At 39.5% G+C, this 23,224-nt stretch overlaps 1 protein-coding gene across 5 annotated transcripts in view; it reads right to left on the bottom strand.

The window, feature by feature from the left end:
- MAGI2 (membrane associated guanylate kinase, WW and PDZ domain containing 2) overlaps window positions 1–15,519 on the bottom strand; it is a 1,040,513-nt gene extending 1,024,994 nt beyond the window's left edge. For 2 of the 5 annotated variants that reach the window (XM_063448171.1, XM_063448169.1), the window contains exon 1: window positions 14,897–15,517. In XM_063448171.1, the coding sequence (XP_063304241.1) occupies window positions 14,897–15,194 (298 nt within the window). In that variant the 5' untranslated portion in view covers window positions 15,195–15,517. Of the gene's footprint in view, window positions 1–14,896 lie in introns of all 5 variants that reach the window. The other 3 variants (XM_063448173.1, XM_063448174.1, XM_063448170.1) reach the window with 2 other exon arrangements.
- Between the last annotated feature and the right edge of the window lie 7,705 nt (window positions 15,520–23,224).

The raw sequence follows: 23,224 nt of genomic DNA on the forward strand, positions 1-23,224 counted from the left end.
CAACTTTGCCAGATATATACTTACAGCTACTTTTTTGGTTTATAATACTATCCTATGGTTTAGTCAATACTGTCTCCCATTAGGTCCTAATTTTAATTGTTTGTTTGTTCAGTATGTTTGATCTTCTCCCCAAGAGGGACTATTAAAAGAGTTTTTGTTTTTGGCTCTCTGTTTATGCAGAGTAGCCTTTTATATAAGGATACAGGGTCTTTTTGGGAGGCAGTTTGTTTTACATCTGCCACCCATTAGTCCTTTTCTCTCTCCACACACTGACAGACAAACACACACACTGACAGACATACACACACAGACAGACAGACACACACACTTACTCACTCACATCATTCCCTTGTGTCCAGTGGGATCTTCTATCTGGAGCTCAGTGTTCCTGCTCCTCACTGCTTCCTCGCACGCACCTAAGTGATGCTGTGTGCTGGAATATGACGTCATATTCCGGCACCTGGCATCACTACAGATGGCGTGAGGGAGCAGTGAGGAGCAGGAACACTGTGCTCCCTCGGTGCCGCCCGTGTCCTGCTTCCTCTCCCTGGCCGGGTAAATGATAGGGGCCAGCAATGTGGGGCGAGCAGGTGTCTACTCTGCTTTTACACTAGGCATGTACCCGCGACTCGCCGGGCTGCAAGGAGGTCCATTGTGGGCCACATGCGGCCCGTGGGCCGCGAGTTTGACATGCTTGAACTAAACTATAAACATTTTGAAACATTTCAGTTGAATTCAAGTTTTGAAGCTTAAGTATAACAATTAAACTCAAAGCAATGTATATATTTCATATTTCAGAAAATAAGCTGGGGAGACAATAGTTGTTTTTTTCCATGGATTTGCAATAATAAGAAAAAATAGTAACACAACTTTAACTTATTACTTTTAGCACTAGCAATTTCCAATCAATTAGCAGATTACAATATTGAACTGTAAGGCAGATACTGTTGGTAGTTTATCAAATCACCATCATCAGCACAGGCGTTTGTTGGAAAAACACTGAAAGTGAAGGAAGCATTTAGAGATAAATACTTGGTATTTAAAATCATAATTTTTTTTTTATACAGCAAATGTTCCATGTAGAATTTGGCAGTGTGAATTTGACTCATGACACAAACATCTTGAAATAGTTTTTGAAAGAGCATGAAAAATAATCTGTATATTGTGCTAGCAGAAATTTATCGCATTAAAAAATAATTTGGTTGTCACCCCACTGTCAATCATTTTTAGTCATAAAGGTATATGCTGATTAAACATGTGCATTTGGTGCACTCTTCTTTAAACAAATCAACTAGTTTGACAACAGCAACATACATAAAAACCCTTTACTGAATCAAAAAGAGACGGACAAATTGATTCTTTGCCAAATGAATCAATTTGTTTAAGGGAGAGTGCAACAAATGCACATGTCTACTGCTGACAAATTGAGTGATGGTTGGACAGGAGAACCATCCTACAAGCAGTTCTCCTCCCTAGTTCATGTACTTTAGTGCTTTAATTCCTACTCTTGTAAACAAGTCAACAAGACACTCTGGCAATAAAGTCAGCATATTGGAATCATCTGAATAGTGTGCCCCAGTTGGGGATGTAATCCCAAGCATGGCCAATAGTATGGCAGAGAGGGGTAAAACATAGGCCAAAGCCAGGAGAAGATTTTACATTAGTCTAACATCTACAATCCCTCGTGGCCTGAGGAAAACATAAGTACTTTTTTAAAAGCACATGTGCAATTAAATGTAAATTGTATGTATAATAAATGAGCTATATATTCAATTCTTAGAGAGACTTTCAGTTAAACTGAAGCTGCAATGACTGGTTTCCTTTAGAGTACAAAAGGAAGAGTGTGGTACCTGCAATTTTAAAAAGAACAGTTAAAACACTATCATAATTTACCTACCTTCAGTAGGTTATAGTGCTAGGAGCTCACTGTTCTTCATTGTTAAACATAAAAACATAGAATGTGACGGCAGATAAGAACCATTCGGCCCATCTAGTCTGCCCAATTTTCTAAATACTTTCATTAGTCCCTGGCCTTATCTTATAGTTAGGATAGCCTTATGCCTATCCCACGCATGCTTAAACTCCTTTACTGTGTTAACCTCTACCACTTCAGCTGGAAGGCTATTCCATGCATCCACTACCCTCTCAGTAAAGTAATACTTCCTGATATTATTTTTAAACCTTTGTCCCTCTAATTTAAGACTATGTCCTCTTGTTGTGGTAGTCTTTCTTCTTTTAAATATAGTCTCCTCCTTTACTGTGTTGATTCCCTTTATGTATTTAAATGTTTCTATCATATCCCCCCTGTCTCGTCTTTCCTCCAAGCTATACAGTTGTTTATGATCATTAGAACTGCAGAGACTTGCAGAACATTTTGCTAGATGTATATACCTATTTTAAAATCTTCACTATGACATTTAAAGAGAACGCATGACTTTTCCCTTACCAAAACAAGTTGTATAAAGTGTGCAGTTATGGGCCTGGAGCTGCAGCTCCATGAGCCCCTATGTTAATCCGGCCCTGCCTGTAGCCTGAAAAACAGAAGGGGTTTAGTTTTCAAAATATTTTATTTTTCCCCAAATGTTGTAGTTTAGTTAACAAATCACTACAATTCTTTGTTTAGTTAATAAAACCTAGAGTATATTTGCAAATATGGCTGCCAGTTTTACAGCAGCAAAATTCTATCTTTTAGTTCTACGAAATCATGTATCTTTAACTATATTTCACTGTATTATGTAGTTATGCAAATATAAATAAAAAATGTGTGGTGACACATTTTCTTTGTAACAAAATGCAGCCTAATTCTGAAGTCAAACTGTGCAATTTTTATTTTTATTTTTGGTTAGCACATCTCAATGAGGGTTCAATATATTATCAGCAGACAGTAAAACCTGCAGAGTATTAAAAAAAGCAATAACATGCACCTTGTGAGTGGATGGATGGCAGCTGGTCCTTTCATTCAAAGATGAGGATTTTCACTGGCAATATAGATAGATATATAGCAGCTGGCACACCGTGAGCACCAATGTTTTTCCTTCACCAATGAGCTAGGAGTTTTGGCAGATTATCAACTGACATTAAATCCTCTTCAATCTATAAAAATAAAACGTCTCCCTTTTTTCCCTTAATGAATGTTAACATAGCCAATTTAGAGTGGTAAACAAATAAAACACTTATGACATTTATGAATTGGGACTCAAGCAATAAAACAAAAGCTTGAATACCTTGCCAGAACTTTAAATAAAAAGAATGGATACATCTTGCACATCACAGATAATTGTGTGATACATGTGGACACTCCAAACACCTTAAACAGGCACAACATGCAGGAAGTGTCAACACTTTTAATACATTATATTAATAATATAATAAAACAAGCAATAAATAAATAAATAAAGGTAAAATGCCCTATTTAGACTTAAAGTACCTAAAATTGCAGCATATGCTACAGGTAGCTATCTCCAAGAGGCAGATTAGTTATTAGGCGACCAAGGTGGACACCTAGGGCCTGGTCTCAGACAGATCTAGAACTGACCACGGTATCTCATGGCACCATAACAACTTCATTTAGATGAAGTTGCTGTGATGCCTAAACTGTCCCTTTAATACAGTGCTGTAGTGGTTATGGCGCCAGGAGTAATTCACACCCAACAATTTAAGAAATCAAACCAGTTACTAAAGGATTAACAATGATGTACCTGGAATCTGCTGGACACCAGTCTTTACCTCCATGAGAGACAGAAGCTCCCTGCTATGAGTTAGCTTGTTGGTGCAGGCTTAGCTCATGGGCTGAGTGTGATGCGATGACGCTCTCAGCCAATGAGCAAGTGCACAGTTCACCTTAAAAAAGCTAGCAAAAACTCAATGCAGGTCCTTCTGGCTCTTAAATGGTTTGACTATTTACATTATGAGGCACCAGAGCACTCCAGAGACTATAATTACTACAGTGAGCTGTGGTGATTATGGTGCTTGGAGTGTTCCTTTAAAAATATATATATATATATATATATATATTTTGTTAGAGTGTTCGTTTGAGTTTCTAAAGAGAAAATGAATATGATATTTAATATCATAAATTTCATACATGATGGAACACAACATTCTGGTGAAAAGTCTGTTTGTGGCTTTTTAGTAAACCAATGTTCACAGTTTAGTATCTAAAACCTAACACCCAAATTGTGGAGATGATGACTTTTCAAGCTCAGTCTTTTGGGCCTAATTTTTTTTATTCGGTTTTCAAATAATTACAGTTTACTGCTTAATCAATAAATATCTGTTATGTTTAATAGTTTTAGTTTGACTGCTTACTAAATGTGACCGAGGTGCATACTTAGCACAATGCTATTTAATCATACTGGTCAGTCACTGGAAAAGAGTTAGCGGGTCAACCCATGTTTGGAGTTAACTACTCTCTCTATCAGACATTTATTTTTCATCTTTTCACTTCTGTATACTGACATACAGATTATACTTATAAAAATTATGCAAAAAAATAAAATGATAAAAAATGAAAAAGGCACACTGGTTGCTTATATGTGATCGAGAAATTTTTAAAATATTACTGTAAAGCTGTCTTAGTGATAATAATAGAAGTAATTAAAATACACATTTTAATTTCCGTATATGTGTGCATATATGTTTCTCTACATGTACACAAACACACACAATCTATCACTATAAATATTTGTTTATTTTATATTCTACAAGTTAAAGGAAATTCCACAGCCTAAATGAAAATAAATTAATAAAATCACTGTTTAGTAGATTATGAACGCAATGAAAACATGCTTTTTTTATTGTAGGTATATCTAAAAACAGCATTCAGTTCTGTTGTCTAAAGCGTTTGCAAGCTGAAGTGCTTTATGTGTTTGCAGTGTACCTTTACGTGTAAGTGTACTGTATACTTCAGTAAAGCAGCACCATTATCTAATGTTCAAACATTGTAAGCCTCACCAATTTCAAGATTTATTTTTTTCACATCTGCCTACAAATATATTTAGCAACCTTAGCAATCTTAACATCAGAATCTGCCTACCTATATGCTTTGCAATATTAGCACAATATTGTTTAATCATACTGGTCAGTTACTGATATAGAGTTAAAGGGATACTCATGGTATGAGTTAAAGGGACCCTAAAGCCACCCAGACCACTTCCTTACATTGACTTGGTCTAGGCGCAGTATCCCTGTACCCATAACCCTAAAAACATTGCAGTTTTATAGGAACTGTCTATTAGACAGCCACTTGATGTGCTTATTGCTGTTTCACAGAGAATAACTCTGTGAAACAATGCAGGATGTCCTCAAACTCTATATGAGAACATCCAGCGTCTTCTAAATCCCCATAGAAAAGCATTGACTAATGCACGGGCGACGTTTGCATGTATGCGCATTAAGTTCCTCCTTGCGATAGGGTTGGATGTGACGGAGACAAAGCCAGCATCGAGGAACGTCAGCGCTGGAATAAGGTGAGTGTTTAACCCCTTAAGGACACAACTTATGGAATAATGATGGGATATTTCTGTCATGTGTCCTTAAGGGATTAAAGGGTTGGGGGAAGGCTCTGGGGCAGAGGCACACTTTAGTGTTAGCAATACAATAACACTATAGCATTCTTTAAAAGACCCTCTCTATCACACATTTATTTTCCACTTTTCTAATGCGGTATACTGACATACCGATAATACGTTTTAAAAGGATGCAAAATAAACAAATACATAATAAATAATGAAAAAAAGTCTACAGGCTGTTTATATATATAAACAACCTGTATGTATTTTTTTTCATTATTTATCATGTGTTTATATTGCATCCTTTTATATTTATATATAGTAAAGAGAAATGTTCTAAAATGTAATAATAATTCTACGCCTATCCTCTGTCCATACTCCCACATCTGATGCTCGCCTCCAAGACTTCTCCAGGACTGCACCTTTTCTGTGGAACTCTCTTCCGTTCTCTGTTAGACTTTCACCCAGTCTCCACTCCTTCAAATAAAACTTTGAAAACACACTTCTTCAGGAAAGCATATCATTTAAACTGTTAGCGGGTTTTCATCCCCGCTCCCCCCCATGACTCCTCTCCTGCAACTGTCAAAAATAAACTCCTACGTTCTAAGTGATTACTTTTCTAGCAAACTATTTCATTACCCTTACTTATGTCCTTTGTGTCATTTTACCCCACTCCCTCTAGCATGTATCTGTTAGTCCACCCATTGTACAGCACTACGGAATTTGCTGGCGCTATATAAATAATAATAAAATAAAAATAATAATAATAAAACTTATGGTGTCTCAATAATTATAATAATACCTGTAATAATATATACAAAATAAACAGTAATATTTTAGTTTCTGTGTATTTGTGTGTGCATATGTTTCTATACTTGCACACAAACACATTAAAAATCTATCAATACATTATTGTATAATTTTATATTCTGTAAGTAACCACAAAAAATCTCAAGATTTAAAGTTCAAAAATATTAGTCCCACCACTATCAAGATATTTCCCCCCAGAATTTTTCTACATGTATATCTGCTATCTTGGCAAAAGAACTCCCCAAAGTGATTTTTTTTTTTTTTTACATGCCCTAACCTTGTATTCTTTCTCTTTTAAAATTGATAGTACTTGTCAGATGCAATCAATATATATATGCAAGCTTGCCAAAATGCCTGTGTTCTGTACAGTACACATCTGGAAAGGTGAGAGATTCTCACTGGTACAGTTTTATCACGGCAAAACAGGTGCTATTTGAAACATAAGAGTTAAATGAGAAATGTATTTACCTCAGAAAATGTCCCATATCCCTCATGTCAACTTTACTTCAATCATGTGTCCCAACATTTTACATTTTCATTGACCAAAGATTATTTGAAGTGTGGGACCAAGGCCATTTCGTTCATATCCTATTGATTTATATTTACATTAAGTAATTTCTCAAACTAGTGATCAGATAGTACCAAAAGCCTAGGATTTCAAGAATTTACAATTGTGTTTCAGTATGGACATAAATAACACCAGGGCCATTGATGGTCCTTGAAGTCAGATGAGAATCGCTGATTTGGAACACAGAGAATATTATGTCCACTAAACAGTAAGCTAGTTAGATAACCAGTTAGACCAATGAAAACACAAATTAGTGTTCATGAGAGTTTTAAAGTGTGAGCTATGATACTTATTGTATGAGTCTTACACCATCAGCTCCATTTAAATCTAGCAGCAAAAAGCACAGTTCAAGCAATTCATGTAGGTAGATATATGTTGCTCAAAAATGGTAATTACATCTTGTCGTTTTTTTTGTACTTTGCACAAACTATGTCCATGAATTTTGCTCAGAATGTTCATTGATGTAATGAAATACAAACAAGGATATCTTCCAGAAATCTTTTAATCCATTACAGGGCATCCCAAGTAGCTACCATTTAGCAAAAGTTGGGCATATCTCACACACCATCTTCTACATTTCAGAGCTGTTGTAAAATTGTACAAATGCAGGTTTCGTCCTTAGTGCAATTATACTAGGCAGAAATTATCATCTGCATTATAGATGACACTGAGAAGGAGTGCCATGCCTGATTTCATCACCACCCAGATGAAAACGCTTTCTAAGCTCTATGTAAGTGAAATCCAAATAGTTTTCATGCAAAGAATTCCACTTTTTCAGCAAAAACCTCTTGTGGTGCTTAACTGAAAACGTCTTGGATTTCTCATGGTTTATTATGATAAACACACTCATATTTCTCTGGAATTGAAAATGGATCCAAATCAGCATTACTCTACAGTAAAGCAAATATAATGTAAGTGGTACCTCCACGCAGACTTAAAAAAACACACTCAAAATACAAAAATCTGTATCTGTCCTGAGCACCTACTAACGATGGATATTGAGATAAGGATGGATTTGGTTTAGTTTTAAAAGCTTAAAAGAACAGTATTGGAGTTGTATGCTCATAGACCCTACATACACATATCAATATCAATTGCCAGTTATAATTTTCATTTAATACATGCTTTTTCCTAGGAATATTTGCATTATTGTATTAAGTTGCATTTTTGTTATTTTTGTACTCCCCCCTTCTTTTAACAGTAAATTGTTTGTTTATACATTCATATTGATTTTACACACACAAGCATATTGCGTTTGGTATGGGTAGCATCACATTTCATTATTACTACACATAAGACTAAAAAGAGTAATCTAGTTGACGAAGTATGGGGAAGGAGGGGTGGCCTTGTATTTACTATCTTTTTCTTACAAATCTTTATAATAATCTCATATCTATCTATCTATCTATCTATCTACCTATCTACCTATCTAATCTATCTCTATATATCTATCTATCCATCTATCTATCTATCTATCTATCTATCTATCTATCTATCTATCAGACTATCTCTGTTCAGTATATATTAGCTTGTCATGCCTGGTCAGTTGTTGCTGACCTTGTCAAGATGAAAACACTTTTGCAGTTACAAGCACAATGCAGTTAATTGCATATGCCAAAACAAATATTTTTCCACCAATAAAAAAATAAACGTTAGGAGCACTTCATAAACAAAAGAAAGCCATTAGCAAAATGTAGGCATTTTGCTGGCGATGCGGATTTTCTCAGTGCAATTTAAGTTTCTCATGAATTTTATACGTTCTCCAGTAATAGTGGCCTGGTTATATTAGTTTCCTAGAATTATTAGTTTAACTACTTAAGAAAACAACACTTAAAGGGACCTTTACACACCAGAACTGTAAATAATACATAGACAGTAAAAAAATAGATTCATGCTAATTAGCAAAGGAGATCCTTTTCATATTTTTACATAGATATAATTGGTACAAGCAGGCGAGGCCACACAGTTCAGTAACCATACTAGTGTCACAGTAGAAGGAGATTAAAAGAGATTTTATGATTTGCCTTCCACCTGATGGCATGGAGGCACTAAACGTTCCTCATAGAGATGCATTGATGCATTATCTATCAGGAGATGCTGATTGGCGCAGCACGTCATTTTGCCGCGGATGCGCAATAACCTCCCAATGCTTTCCTATGGGAAAGCATTAGATTGGCAGAGATCATCATCTTTGATGATCTCAGCCAAGGCGGCAGATCCAACCTCGACAAAAAACGCAAGCTGCAGGAAAAAAGAGGAGTATATCATCTTTTTAACAAGGGGGCTGGGGACCTAAACGGCGGTGTCCAAACTAAAATGTTAGGAATTCATGTTTGTATTCCTGACAATATAGTGTTCCTTTAAATTTCAAATTTGCACTTTAGTGAATAGCCTTGTATGTCTTACTGGAAACAAAGAAACTGTATACCACGATGCTGCATTACTACCATTGCTGTCCTGTTGTGGTTATATTTTTCATAATTGCTGCCAAGTAAAGTATAGCCCAGAAATCCCATTTGCTAAAAAATATTAATCATTGGGGTTTTTTTTATCACAAAGTTAATAGCATTTTTGTGTTCATATGTTTTTTTTGTTTTTTTTTTGTTTACAAAACCAGGACTCATAATATATAAACTCAAAATACATTGCTTTCCAATCCAGTTTGTTATATGGATTGTTGTCTGAACCATTTTTCTCATGAGCAAATCATGCAGACCCAGATTATTAGTGCACAGAGCACTACAAATGGTGCAAATGTAGAGATCTGAGTGAAGTCAGGAAATTAATAATGGAATAATTCTCTAACAACATGTTTCCAGCTCTATTATTTTGGCCTAAAATTCGAAGACTCCTCAGATTTTTTCCAGTTTATGATAAAAAGCCCTTTCAGCTCAATGATAAACTGTACATTCAATTCACCATACCACAATTGATCCCTGCAGATAAAAAGTTCGATCTCAGTCTCTGATTACTGATCACTAAGAGGTTTTATCATTAAACAAAGTGTTGTTGAAACAGGACAAGTCCAGTTGGGAACACACGTATCATTTCTGCATGCTATCTTTTAGTAAATGAAAGGGTGTCTTTTATGCAAAAAAATAATTTTCTGCAGAAGAGAAATCAATCACTGAGATTACTTTGGGATCCCATCTGGGATGAATGTATTATCTTCTAGCAGCATATGAATTCTACATACTATGAGGCAGCCAATGTGGATGTGATATGATTCCTTGTTTTTAGCTCTCCCCATTTATCTCATATCACTCACTTTCATTTTATACTCCATTTAATTTAACTCATATCTCCCTTCAATTCATCTCTTCACATTCATCTCATGTGTCTCCCAACATCTCCCGCCTTATTTCATCTCTCCCTGTCATTTCATTTCCCTTCAATCTAACATCTTGCCTCAACCGTCCCTTTAATTGTATTTATTCCATTCACTGGGAACGAATGGATGTGCATGATAAGTTGTATAGCACATCTGCTGGACTCACTGACATTGTCATGGCTAGATCACAACAATGCTTTGTATGCAGGTTTGATGTATTGTCCTAGCAGCACTAATTTCAGTAACGGTCCTTTGCTAATCTTCCATGGATTTCATGTTTATAACCTTTATGAATGCAATGATAGATTGCATATGTGCCCACTATGTATCCATCCAGTGTCAATAAATTCCAAGCCTCCTGACAGGCCACAGTAGTCCTGCCTAGCCTTTTGGAATATGTTTGCAATGTGGTCTTAGTGAGTGGCCTTTAAAACTAACAGAGACATAAAAGTAACAGCTCTGACAGGCTGAATAATTTGTGAAATGTTTTTTAATTTAAGGGTCGTATTATTGGTTCAGACCCTAAAGTCCCCTCACATTTTTCATGGGAGCGGGTCTCTTATTTCTCCACAGCTGAACCAGCTCATGATTAAACCACATAGCCAGGCCATTATCATGCAGAGATCCCTAGGCAGGTACGTTTATTAACTTGATTTTAATCTGGCCCTCAGTACATGAAAAAAGACAACCCTGAACTAGGTAGAATTCATATTCAGCATGGAAGCATCCTTTACTAGTCAAGAATCAAATTCCAAATGAGACTGATGTGATTGACTGATCCCTTCTTGCAGCATAAATATTGCAGAGAACACTTCTCATTAACTGCCATAAAGCTCTGGCTAAGCGTGTCTGCAAAATCATGGTTGATCTGCCAACCCTAGAGGTTTCATGTACCATGTTAATCCCATTTCTATTTTCTCTTTTGCATTTCTCTTCATCACTTAGCATGGTACCTGATCCATATCCTCACAAGCAGAATTTGTATGTCATAGATTAGCTTTAATCACTGATTCCAATGATGGAGATAAATGGGCATCTGTGTCTTATCTGTTTTGCTTAAAAGTGTAATCTTCAGTTTGAAATGAATCTCAATGTACCTGAATACTAGAGGTTAACATGCCATACTGCAAGGATATCAGCATCTAGGTAAAATGGAATAACCACCTATTACCCCAAGGATTTTCAAACCTATCCCCCCGTCACATCAGCAATGAATTCATTACTCTTTCAGCAGTTAATACTAAGTGTTAATACTAAGTGTTAATGGATCCATCCTTGGAATACAAACGAGGGTTGACAGATTATCTTCTATTTCTTCTTATATATATCACAGCTACACACTGTAGGCTGATGTATGAAAAGTAAATACAAAATCAGAGCAGAACATCAGTGTGGCGCATAATAGGTTAACACTAGTGATGTCCCGAACAGTTCGCCGGGAACCATTCGCCAGCGAACATAGCGTGTTCGCGATGTTCGGTCCGCCCCTTATTCGTCATGGAGGTGGGAGATTCTGGGAGGGAGGGTCTGGGAGGGAGGGTCTGCTGCTGATTGGCTGGAATGTGTCTGCTGACTGTGAGGTACAGGGTCAAAGTTTACTCAATGATGACGAATAGGGGGCGGACCGAACATTGCGCGTGTTCGCGACCGCGAACGCGCTATGTTCGCCAGCGAACGGTTCCTGGCGAACTGTTCGGGACATCACTAGTTAACACGTTCAGAGTAAAAGGCTGCAATAGTTTTACTATCCAATGACAGCATGGTAAAACATTTAAAACTGTTGAAAAAGATTTAATAATAAACATTATAATGCAACACTTTATATAATAATCACATGCAAGGGCTATCCTGATAAACATATTCAGATTGTTAAAATACAAGAATCCAATATATATAGCTATACACTATTGTGGAAAGAAAGGTAAATTTTCAAGCCAACAATAGCCAGACTGGAAAACAATGCAGCATGGGGAATTATTTTTTCTAATTTGAATACTTTGGCCTAAAACTCTAACTTTCTCTGCAGTTTCAGGTTGGAACCTCAAGTTCTGTTTTTACTACAGTGTGGCATGTGGTACAAGTAAGAGGCAGAGGTATTAGATCAACCAAGGCCAACTGAATCTATTTTCAAACTAAAGTGAGATCTGACAATGTTGCTTAGCAGCTGTATAAAGGGACCATCCACAATCCAATAAAAAAAAAACGCCCGTCATTGTTTAGTAGATATACCGCCAACGTAAAACATGTATCTATTTAATTACATACTTTTTTTAATTGGGGGTATATCTGGAAACAGCATGCAAAAGCTGCAGATCTCTTATCTGCACCTTTTGCAAGCTCCCCGCTTCTAACAGCACCCAGACTTTCTGTGGCTGTCCAATCACAGACTTCCCAATACAGTTCAATAAGAAGTTTTTGCAAGGCAGGTGCTCTGAGCAATTGCTGCATCTTGAGTTTAACTCCACTGAATTAACCAGACCACGAAGTAACAGGACAGGTTGTCTGACGAGACAGGGGGTGTAACGGTTTATTTACAATAGTGACAATTTCTATTGAAATCTGCAGTTTGTTAAATGAAATAAAAAGGACACACTTTTCACAAACAACGCTTTTCAGCAAGCTAACGTGCTTTAGGGGTCCTGAGTGTCCCTTTAACAGTAGAATACCTTTGTATTATAATCAAGAGGATAATTCACAGCTCACACTGTTGTTTAAAAACAATGCCGATTGAGAGCAATAAGCAAATATGTAGAATAGTACTGAGATATGGGTTAATGTTAGTGATAGGCCATGCTAGAGATGTGCTCAGTATCACAAGATCATTTGCTTCTCACAAATTGCTGCAGTAAATAACCTGATTGTTCTCATCCCTCCAGATCTGTCATTAACCTGACAGCAGTAACCCTGCTTAAATGGGAAGCACTAGGCATTATGTATGGTGTGAAGTATTAGTTTAAACACCCCAGGCACGTGGCCAGATCTTATCCACATTGGCTTGCAGTGGATGTAAATAATGATTAAAAGGGAAGAAGGCTTTAGCATCACTTTAGCTTTCTTTACCTGACAGTTTATCTTGTATCACAGCAATCCGTTAATCTGCAAAACACATTTATACTTTCTGTTTTGTTTTAAAGGCAAGTATCATAAACCTAATTTGTAATTAATTTTTTCTAATAATTTTTTTTTTTTCATAAAAAGTGATTTATTATAGCAACAATTGTTCCCTAAACTAGAAATAGTCTGTAAAACGTAATATGAACCCATTTCTTCACAAACTGTTTACATTTGTGGTATTAAATAGGGGTGAGCACTAAAGGAATACTAATTTGCGAATTATGTATCAACCATTTTCCAGGGCAATCATACTCACTACATTTTAAACCTTAGTATCAGATGACCTTTTAAGGGATGCATTATTTGCAACAGTACAAGTTCTAGCCATATTATATACTCTGATGATGGAGAGCTAGTTAAAAGCCCGCATGGCGATGTATATAAAGTCTGACAATACAGAACTTTCAAGTAGTACTCAGCTGGGATACAGTCCCATCCCATCCTCCTCCTCCTCGCTAATTGCTTCTCTGTGTAAGGTGCATCTCTAAATCCCTCATGGATACATGTGAAACGTGCAATGTCTAAAGCTGGGGTGGCTAAAATCCTGCCTGAGCAGTTGTACTTAAAGAACTCAAATTCCCTTGATGCTTTGCCAGCTGTAAGGCTGACAAAACATCATGGGAGTTGTAGTTTTAGAACGTCAACAGCTGAGCGCCTATTTGCCATCGTTGGGTCTAAAAGAACCAAAACCTTTTTAACAAACTCTGACACTAACCTGATACACACTGCAGATAATCACAGGCATTCCATGCTGATATAAGAACCAATTGCAGATAACCACAAACATTCTATACTGATACACTTCAACTCTGCAAGATTATCTATCAGTTATATTGCCTCCGGCAAAACGTGGAAATGTATATTTTCTGTGAAACAGTAAACATTTCTGACTGTCACTCAACTTTCTCTGTGCACCTGTTTAAAAACAAATGCCTTTCTTTGCTCTACATTGGTCCTTATGCATGTGTCATCCAGGAGACAGGGGGTTAAATGCTGTCACTGAGTGCTTTCCCATGGCAGCACACATTGGGTCCTGTCACACCAGGACCCCTGCCCTGAAGTTTCAGCTCCTTCCACACACAGCAGACCCATGTCACTGACGCACATACTGACACAGCCTGACTGCCAACACCAAGAAATCCCCAAACTCCAAGAAGTCATTCCTGCAGCTGCAAAAACAAAGTTACTCCGGCAACAGTTGCAACACCAGCCTGGATCTGGATGTTTTCCTCTTCCACACATCTCTGCAATGCAGGGCTGGGCTTATATGCTGTGATTAGTTCCCCCATCACAGATGCCTGCAGGTAACCCAACTCCTGCAGTGCTCTTAACTTATTCAATGCCAGCAAGTCGCACACGACTAATGCCACCAACACAGAGAGTGCTGGGTCAGGTGATGACAACATGTATCAATAACAACCCGGATCCTCCATGATCAGCAAAGGCAAGAATAAAGATAACACATTGTGACTGCAATGGTAGCTCTGTGTAATGCATGACTATAGCAGGAGAACCAGGGTATAAAAAGAGCCAGGTAAGCTTCCAGGAGGCACACACTCTTACCTTGCTTGACACACTTAATCCTGATGGGGTCCTTGCAGTGTTTGATAACAGCCAATACATCCCTGATGGTGAGTCCAGCTACTGGGGTCTCATTCACCTCCAAAACTAATTCCTCAGGTACCAGTTTGCCACTTTGATAAGACACCTTCCCCGCTTTCACCTCTCCAAGGAAAGGGAACTGGCCATTTTCTGCACCCCCTCTGATTTCAAAGCCCAGCTCCCCTTCCTGGCTCCTGTCAATCACACTCTCGTGGACTTTGTTAGTCCAGTGGTTTTTCTTTTTCAGGCTCTTGGACATTGCCCCTTGCTTTGGATGGGGATGTGGAGGGGGGCTTGTTCTGGGGATGGAGGAGAGGAGCCTTACTGGTTGGGGGGGCTCCTCAATGCTATCCTGATAAATGGCCAGGCTTTACAGATGGGGAGGCAGCAGCAATAGGAAGAAGAAGTGTGTAGCCTCTTGCTTTCTCTGGAGCCTGGCTGTGTATGCTCTCACACACACTGTGTGTACTATGTGTATATAAACATGCATGTGTGTGTCTGTAGTGCATGTTAGCTGATCTCCATGGTGGCTGCTGCAGCTAGTACAGTGTGTGTGTGTGTGTGTGTGTGTACGTGTGTACTACTTGTACAGTAATAACTGGTAGAGGGGTAGAGGGAGGGGAAGGATGGAGAGCAGTGAGGGGAGGAGGGATGGGAGCTGTCTCCTCTCCTCTCTCTAACCCGGTAGTGAAGTGTGAGAGAGAGGCTGACTGCTTTGCCAGGCAACCAGAGAGGAGGCGTCCAGGGCTGGAGCACGTTAATATGGTGGGATATATGTTTACACTACTCCCACCCACTCACAGCTCTATTTATTTACTAGAAGTCATTAAGAGGTGATCTGTGAGGAGTGCTATCTATCCCCCCCCTCTCTGGGAATGCTGACTGTGGCCAGCTGATCAGGCAGATTTCTCTGGCATCTGTTTTGCTTTCATTTCTCCTGTGATGCTAGCTGTGTCAGTGCTAGTGGCATGAGGACACAGGCTGCCATGGAGAGAGAGAGAGCTGTCCTTGAACTGCTCCTACCACTCACAACACGCCAGTAACCCAGGAGAGAGCTGACCACAGACGTGGCTGGTGTGGGTAGAGATGGCTGCCATGGGACCCAGTTGGGCTCTGCCTTGGAAATCTGAATTTTACCCTTTCAGTGTCAGGGGGTTAGCAGAAATGATATTGTTTTTTTTTTTTTATTCTGGCACAGACAAGGTTTATTCCTTCCACTGGCATTGCGAGCTGGCATGGCAACCTATTGCCTAGCAATTCATTGTTACTGTTTTCTATTCCTTTGTTTAATGAAGCCAATTAGGAATTGAAACAAATGTTATGTTTTATAGAGGAAAGGAAAAATGATAAATATGGCATAGGGATATATTTACAGGAGTAACTGATGAACAAATTAACAAATTGTCTAGCAGTAAACAGATGATGAAAAAAGATGTATAAATCTATCTATCTATCTATCTATCTATCTATCTATCTATCTATCTATCTATCACAAATGGGCTGCACTCACGGTCTTCCTTAGAAAAGGTTTCCTTTATGCCAACATATAGATCAACGTTTCAGTTCACTTTCCTCAGGATCAAATCATCATATATATATAATCTATATCATCTTTATTCCCCAGTCCCTGTATTCAATAAACCACACAGTAAGGTATGCTGCCATGCAATTTTATTGTTACTTTATATTGTGTTTTACAATAGGGATATCATGACCCATCACCTCACTATCAACACTAATAATGGTGGTAACTCATTATTTGTGATATTTTCAATCCACCCAACATGGGCTGTAAAAATGAGAGTGCAGAATCATAATGGAGCTTCCTTACTGAAAAAAATAGTATTAATGACAACTTGCCTTACATTCTGGGGAACCGCAATGGGCTATGTAGCAGACACTGCAAAAAGTTAGTACGTGTTATGAATGCCCAGCTATCCCTCTCTGAATGCAAGTAATATATGACTTTCTGATACAATATAACATATTATTGACAGGGCTTTTTAGCAAGTGCATGGTTTACAAACACAAATTCAAACCAAAAATTCAATTTAGATGTTATTCTTTAATTTGGATTACTTTCACTATATATAAAATAGTAGTAGTGAAGAGATGTTAAAGGAACACTACATGCACCATAGCCCCTACAGATTGCTGTAGTCGTTATGATGCCAGGAGTGCCATGGCAGCGCCACACTGGTAGGAGTCAAACCATTTTAGAAAGGTTTGATTTCTTATCCGGTGCCCAGCAGAATCAAGGTAAAAAGTAAGAGCTTTCTAAAATGGCTACTGACCTTACGATGGAGGGTGCACCAAGGAATAAGTGGCACTACAACCACTACAGCGAGCTATGTATATAAAGTATTAATATATTTTATTAAACACATCTTTTCTTACAGGACATACCAAGGTGCTACATGTTCACATTAAATTAGAGGTAGAAGAGGAGTAAGAAATTATATATTTTTTCTTCTAGCACTGTGCTTGACCTCTTGGTGGTCATGTTTCAGAGAACTTATGCTGGATACCATCATTACACTGTTCTTTTGGGCGACTGGGACTAGCAGTGGCAAGGAAGCTGCACACCTCCTGGCGCTTTAATAGAGGCAGATGACATTACTAGTGACTCCCCTTTTCATTATATTTAAAGAAGCTGGTAATATTAGAGCTAGTCACAACGAGTTTACAAGTGTACCCAATAGGAGACATTGCATCCAAAATAATAAAATCGTATAAATAACATAAAGTACGAGGAACTGTGTTATAGGGGGAAGAGCAAGTGAGCAATTTACCCACCTATTTAATACCATAACCAACACCTCACTACTCATAGGATATTGTATTGGGGAGGGGGCATTTACTTGATTAAGGTGTGCATAGGAGGTAACTATTTAACAAACTTACCTCATCATCATTTTCACCTACTAGTATTGATAATTTAACATACAGTTAATTATGCTATTTGTTGTATGTGATGCCTGTTTGTGATGATCTGGCTACAAAGCAAATAGTTCTGGGAGTTATCATTCAACTTTTAACTTCTTCAGGACTTAACCCATCTAATGAGTATATACTACCCCAGAAACCTGCTGTGCAGGTATTTATGGTGTCAGCTCAGCATTCCCATAGAGTGTCACTGGAGCATAATGACTAGCTAAGTGACATTTTTTTATCTGCACAGAACTGTCTGTAGAAGCTGCAAATCACAGGTACTTACAACCAATGAAGAACATTCAAATATAACTATATTTTTAATTGTATTTATTTTTGCATATCTTTGTTTAGTTTATATAATTTATTATTTACTGTCTAATGTGTCAAAAGGAATGGGTCATTTATCTCGGAAATCTGATTTCTGCTCATGTGCTTGGAATATTTTATTATATTCTATTTATTGTATTTGTCAGATTTTGTTTGAATAAAGTTATTCTCTTTTCATAATGTGCACTTTCTGATGGAGGTTAGCAGTCATTTTTATGGACTTTCATAGTAAGCAAAAGGTAGTTTACACTTACAGTAGTATTTGTAATAAACATCTTTAATATTTATTGTTGCGGTTTACAGAATACTGTCATATGAATCGGAAAACAAACATACAAACAATACAGTATACTTCACATAATGACACATTTGCTGAGACCGTAAGTTTAAAATGATCACAAAATATAAAATGGACACATACAACTGTACTTTTTATAACATCAATAGCTTATTATAAGAGCTTTTGAACACATTTTTGCATTTGTATGTTATCATCAGCCCCTGCCAAAAATGAATAGCAATATTATCTTTAAAGGAACAACTAGAACTTAATGCAGTTGTTCTAGTGTGTGTAGCATGTCCCTGCAGGCTTTCCATTGTAAACACTGCTATGTCAGAGTCTCTACTGTCTGCATGGAGGCACTAAACGTTCCTCACAGAGATGAATTGACACAATGCATTTCTATGAGAAGCTGCTGGTTGGCTCAGCACGGTTTTTGGCCACTCTTGTGCAGTATTATCCCAATGCTTTCCTGTGGAAAAGCATTGGATTGGCTGTGATCATCAAGTTCATGTGTGATCATCAAGTTCACCTTTCACTTAGCTGACGACGGGCTGGGGGCCTAAAATGTGTTTTTATTAGACATGTGCAATTCGTTTCGGTCCGAATTTAAATTCAGTCAAATTTCGGGAATTCGGACATTCAGATTCTTCCAAATGTCCAAATTGGCGAATTTCTGAAGTGCTGAATTGCCGAAGTCCCGAATTGCTGAAGTCCTGAATTTTTGTTGAAGTGCCGAACCGATTTTTTTGCCCATGCACATCCCTAGTTTTTATAACTATAGTCACAGGAGTACGTGTTGTTATCTTGACACTATAATGTTCCTTTAAGCTGCGTGAGTCGAATGTGCAACAAAAGAAAGAAAGGCTGCACCAAAATTTACACACAATATAAATAAATAAAATTAGTCCCAATATATATCAGAGGATAGAATATCTGTTCCACAGGTTCCAGTGGTAGGGTATTTTCTCTGTCTGTGATGCTTCAAATCGTTTCGTGATATGGAAAACACAAGAGAGAGGACCAATCGTGCAGAGTGTATAAAATAAGTAGTTGTAGAATAATAAGATATATTACACTCACATTTACATGAGCTATGACCAGCTCAGGGGTAACAGGTATTCAGCAGAATGATCCCTGCTTGTAGGATATTTCGAAAGTCCAACTCTCAGGAAGAAGGGAAAAATAGGAACAACAAATAGTGCTCTCTGATAGTATGATGAAATATAAGTAAATAAAAATGAGATATACTCACAAAAGGAGTGCAGGACTCACTGCACTTTGAATAAAGCGTGGGCGGTACCTCAGGATATATAAAATGCCAGGAAAGAAAATAATAAAAATGTGTAAAAAATAATAAAATAGTAATATAGCCAAACTTAATTTATTATTAAAATACACAATTTAAACCAAGGCAACACCTTCAGGAGTGAAAACAATGGTGTCCCAATCAAGGGCACTGACGTCGGAGACCCTCTTACACGAAATCAAACAGAGCAACATCACTAGTTTGGAGGTCTTGGAAGCTCGGGATCAACCGGCGGTAGTCTATCGACAACTCCATCAGGCGTGGGAACCATGGTCGGGATCTCCACAGAGGAGTGATCAGCGTCAGGTAACAATCGTGACAAACCAACTTCGAGACTGTTCGAGCAATCATGTTGAATGGGGGAAAGGCATACAGGTGGCTCGATGGCCACTCTTGGAGAAAAGCGTCCGTCGCCACCGCTGCCGGATCCGGTCTCCAACTGTAAAACTCAGGTAGTTGAGTGTTCAGGCGTGATGCGACAGATCTATCTCGAACCGTCCCCATAGTCTGTCTAGGCTTCGGAATACAGAAACGTTCAAGTGCCAATCGCCCGAGTCTCTTAAATGTCTGGAATTCCAATCCGCTCCCGAATTGTCCAGACCTGGAATGTGTTCCGCTGTCACAGAGACGTTGTTGTAAAGGCAAAATTGCCAAAAATCTTTCGCCAATAGAGCCAACATCCTGGACTTGGTTCCCCCGAGGTGATTTTTATAGCGGACTGCCGACACGTTGTCCATCTTGAGGAGAACGCAGCAGTTCGCCCGACCTAAGGTAAGGCTGCGAATCGCAAAGGCCCCTGCCAAAAGTTCCAAACAGTTGATGTGTAAGGATCTCTCTATTTCAGACCATCTGCTCCTGTGGAAACGTCGCCACAGCGAGCACCCCAGCCGTGTAAGCTGGCATCGGACTCTATCACTACGTCCGGGACGGAATCGAAGATGGCCCTTCCGTTCCAGGCCTCCATGTGTGCCAACCACCACACTAGTTCGTCCCTGGATTCCTCGTCCAGTCATATTCGAGATTCGTAGGAATGACCCGAACGGAGGTGCGAACCTTTGAGCCATTGGAGCCATCCGAAAACCTTAGGTGCGAACATGCATTCCGTGTTCACCTGGGCCTTGTCATTGGCCGTAAAGGTCTTAACATACAATCCCAGGTCTTTTACAAATGTAGTACCGAATAACATCCCTTCGTCGGATGAACCTGGTTCCGCCACCGTCATGGCGGCCAATTTAGGGTTGATCTTAAGAAGGATTGCCTTACACCTCTCTGTGGACATAGCGGTGTTCGCGTTTCCCAAAAGGCAGATAGCCCGCTGGACCCATCCAATGGCCACATCGACATCCAAAACTGAATCACCAGCTCTAGCGGCATCCAGAAGCTCGTACAGCTTCGACAAAGGGCCCAGGGTATCCAAGATCTTGTCTTGACAACCCTTAAGGGAGTAGTCCAGGCCCTTCTTGGGCTTCCAGCCTGACTTTTTCAGGAACTGGGCAATCTGGGGGTCAATGTCAGGAGTCTTGCAGGCCGAGACCGGGAGGGAAGGCCTGGGGCATTTGGCGCGCAACTTATTGCGACCCTCCTTGGAAAGGGGGGAGCGCATGCGTCGAGCCACATAGTGGCCGATATGGTCTGGAGGGACCCATTCCGCTGATCGGGGATGGCGGAGATCGTCAGGGTCAAACAGGGGGTTTCCCTGAGGGGCAAACAGCACCTTGCTATCCCCAGTGGGGCCTTGTATCTGACCCTTGGTAGTGGCAGAGGACCCAGAGGTGGTTACACCCGTAAGGGGTAGATCCTCGCCCGATTCTCCCTCATTATAGGAGTCGTACTCCAAAACGTCAGACTCATTCTCCACACTCCGGTCGGTATCTGACCCATCATCCAGGGCTCTAGCCCGTTTCCACAATCTAGCCTTTTTAGCCCGGCCAGGGGCTCTTTTGTGCGTGGGAGGCGTGCCTTCTGTGACCGCCTCAAGCGAGTCCATCATGGCAGGTAGAACACGCATGTAGGGGTGGGAGTCGACGTGCTTAGCCTTAGCCCTTGCCTTACGGGCTCCAGGCATGGCGGGGGGCCAGCGGGAGGGTCCTGTCACCTAGGAGGGAGGGAGCCGCCATAGAGGGCAAAAGCATACTCTGCAGTGACTGGGAGAACGATGAGGACACCGCTCCCATGGCAGAGGCAAAGGCCCTCTGCAAAGATGATGCCATAGTGGCATCTAATAGGGCCTGGAATTCCTGGGAGGCTACATTACCCTCAGGAACATCCTGGTTAAAAGTCTCAGTAAGACCCTCTGGCCCCTCATCCCTGTCTTGCATAATGGCAGGAAAATTACTCACAGAATCAGTAGAAAAAACGATTTGCATTAACCAGATGATGAGAAAAAACAGCAACAGGGTTGATTAACCCACAGGCAGAAGACAATAAATATGCTGTAGGTGTGCCCAGGGGACCCAGAGGACTGCAGCAGGCTGACCGCAAGCCGCAGGGAGCAGGGAGACCGGCCGCGAGCAAGATCCGCCTCCAAAATGGCCGCCGCACGTGGAAGCCGGCGGATACCGCTCGCGGCCAGTACACGCCTGGGGGAAGGGGCGCGTGCACCTCACCCATGCGGCTACCAGGCCGCGAGAGTGAGGAATAGAGAGTCGTGGTCGGCAGGAAAAACTGCGGCAATCCGCCGCCCACGGACCGCGCGCGAGTACCCAGTAAGAGTAGCCAGCAGCAGGGGAGCAAGGGAGGGGAGCTCCCTGGCGGGGAACCAGTAAATAGAAAGGGGGAACCCGCTAGGCACACCACAGGACAGTGCAAACACAGTCAATATTACAGCAATTAAAAACCAAACATGCAAAAGAACAATAATGATGAAACATTCAGAGCAAACAACCAGAAGAGCAGTAAGATACTTAGCTGGTCTCAGGAAGCAGCAAAGAAAGAGGAGGATTGTGGGAGACACAGGCCTTATATAGTCACTTCCTCTGTTATGTGATTGGTTGCCTGTGTACCTATACAGTTTTTTCTTTCATTTTGACAATATTTATATTCCTCTATCTTTGCTGCTGAGGAAATAAAGAAAGAGTTATGCATAATATGAGCCTCCGTGTCTTTAATAAAATCAGGTATTTAGAGAAAGTCCTACTGTTGGTTCAGTGTCAGATAACACAAAGACAATGGATTAATAACAAAAATTAAACAAACAAACAAATGCAGTATGTTCCCAATAATCAAAGATTAAATTACTTTATGTATAAGGGAGGTTGTGGATTATATGAGGGAAGCTAACAGATAAGAGTTTCCATTCATTGCAGAAGTTTTTTGCGGACTTATGAGGAATGTAAAGGACAATTACCCAAGAGAAAACTCCAAAGAAAACACAACTATAGCTGTATTTAATTTCTTTATATAAAATTGGGATTTCAGAATGCAAGGGCCTAACATCACG

The sequence above is a fragment of the Pelobates fuscus genome, chromosome 3 (genome assembly GCF_036172605.1).
Source record: "Pelobates fuscus isolate aPelFus1 chromosome 3, aPelFus1.pri, whole genome shotgun sequence".
NCBI lineage: Eukaryota > Metazoa > Chordata > Amphibia > Anura > Pelobatidae > Pelobates > Pelobates fuscus.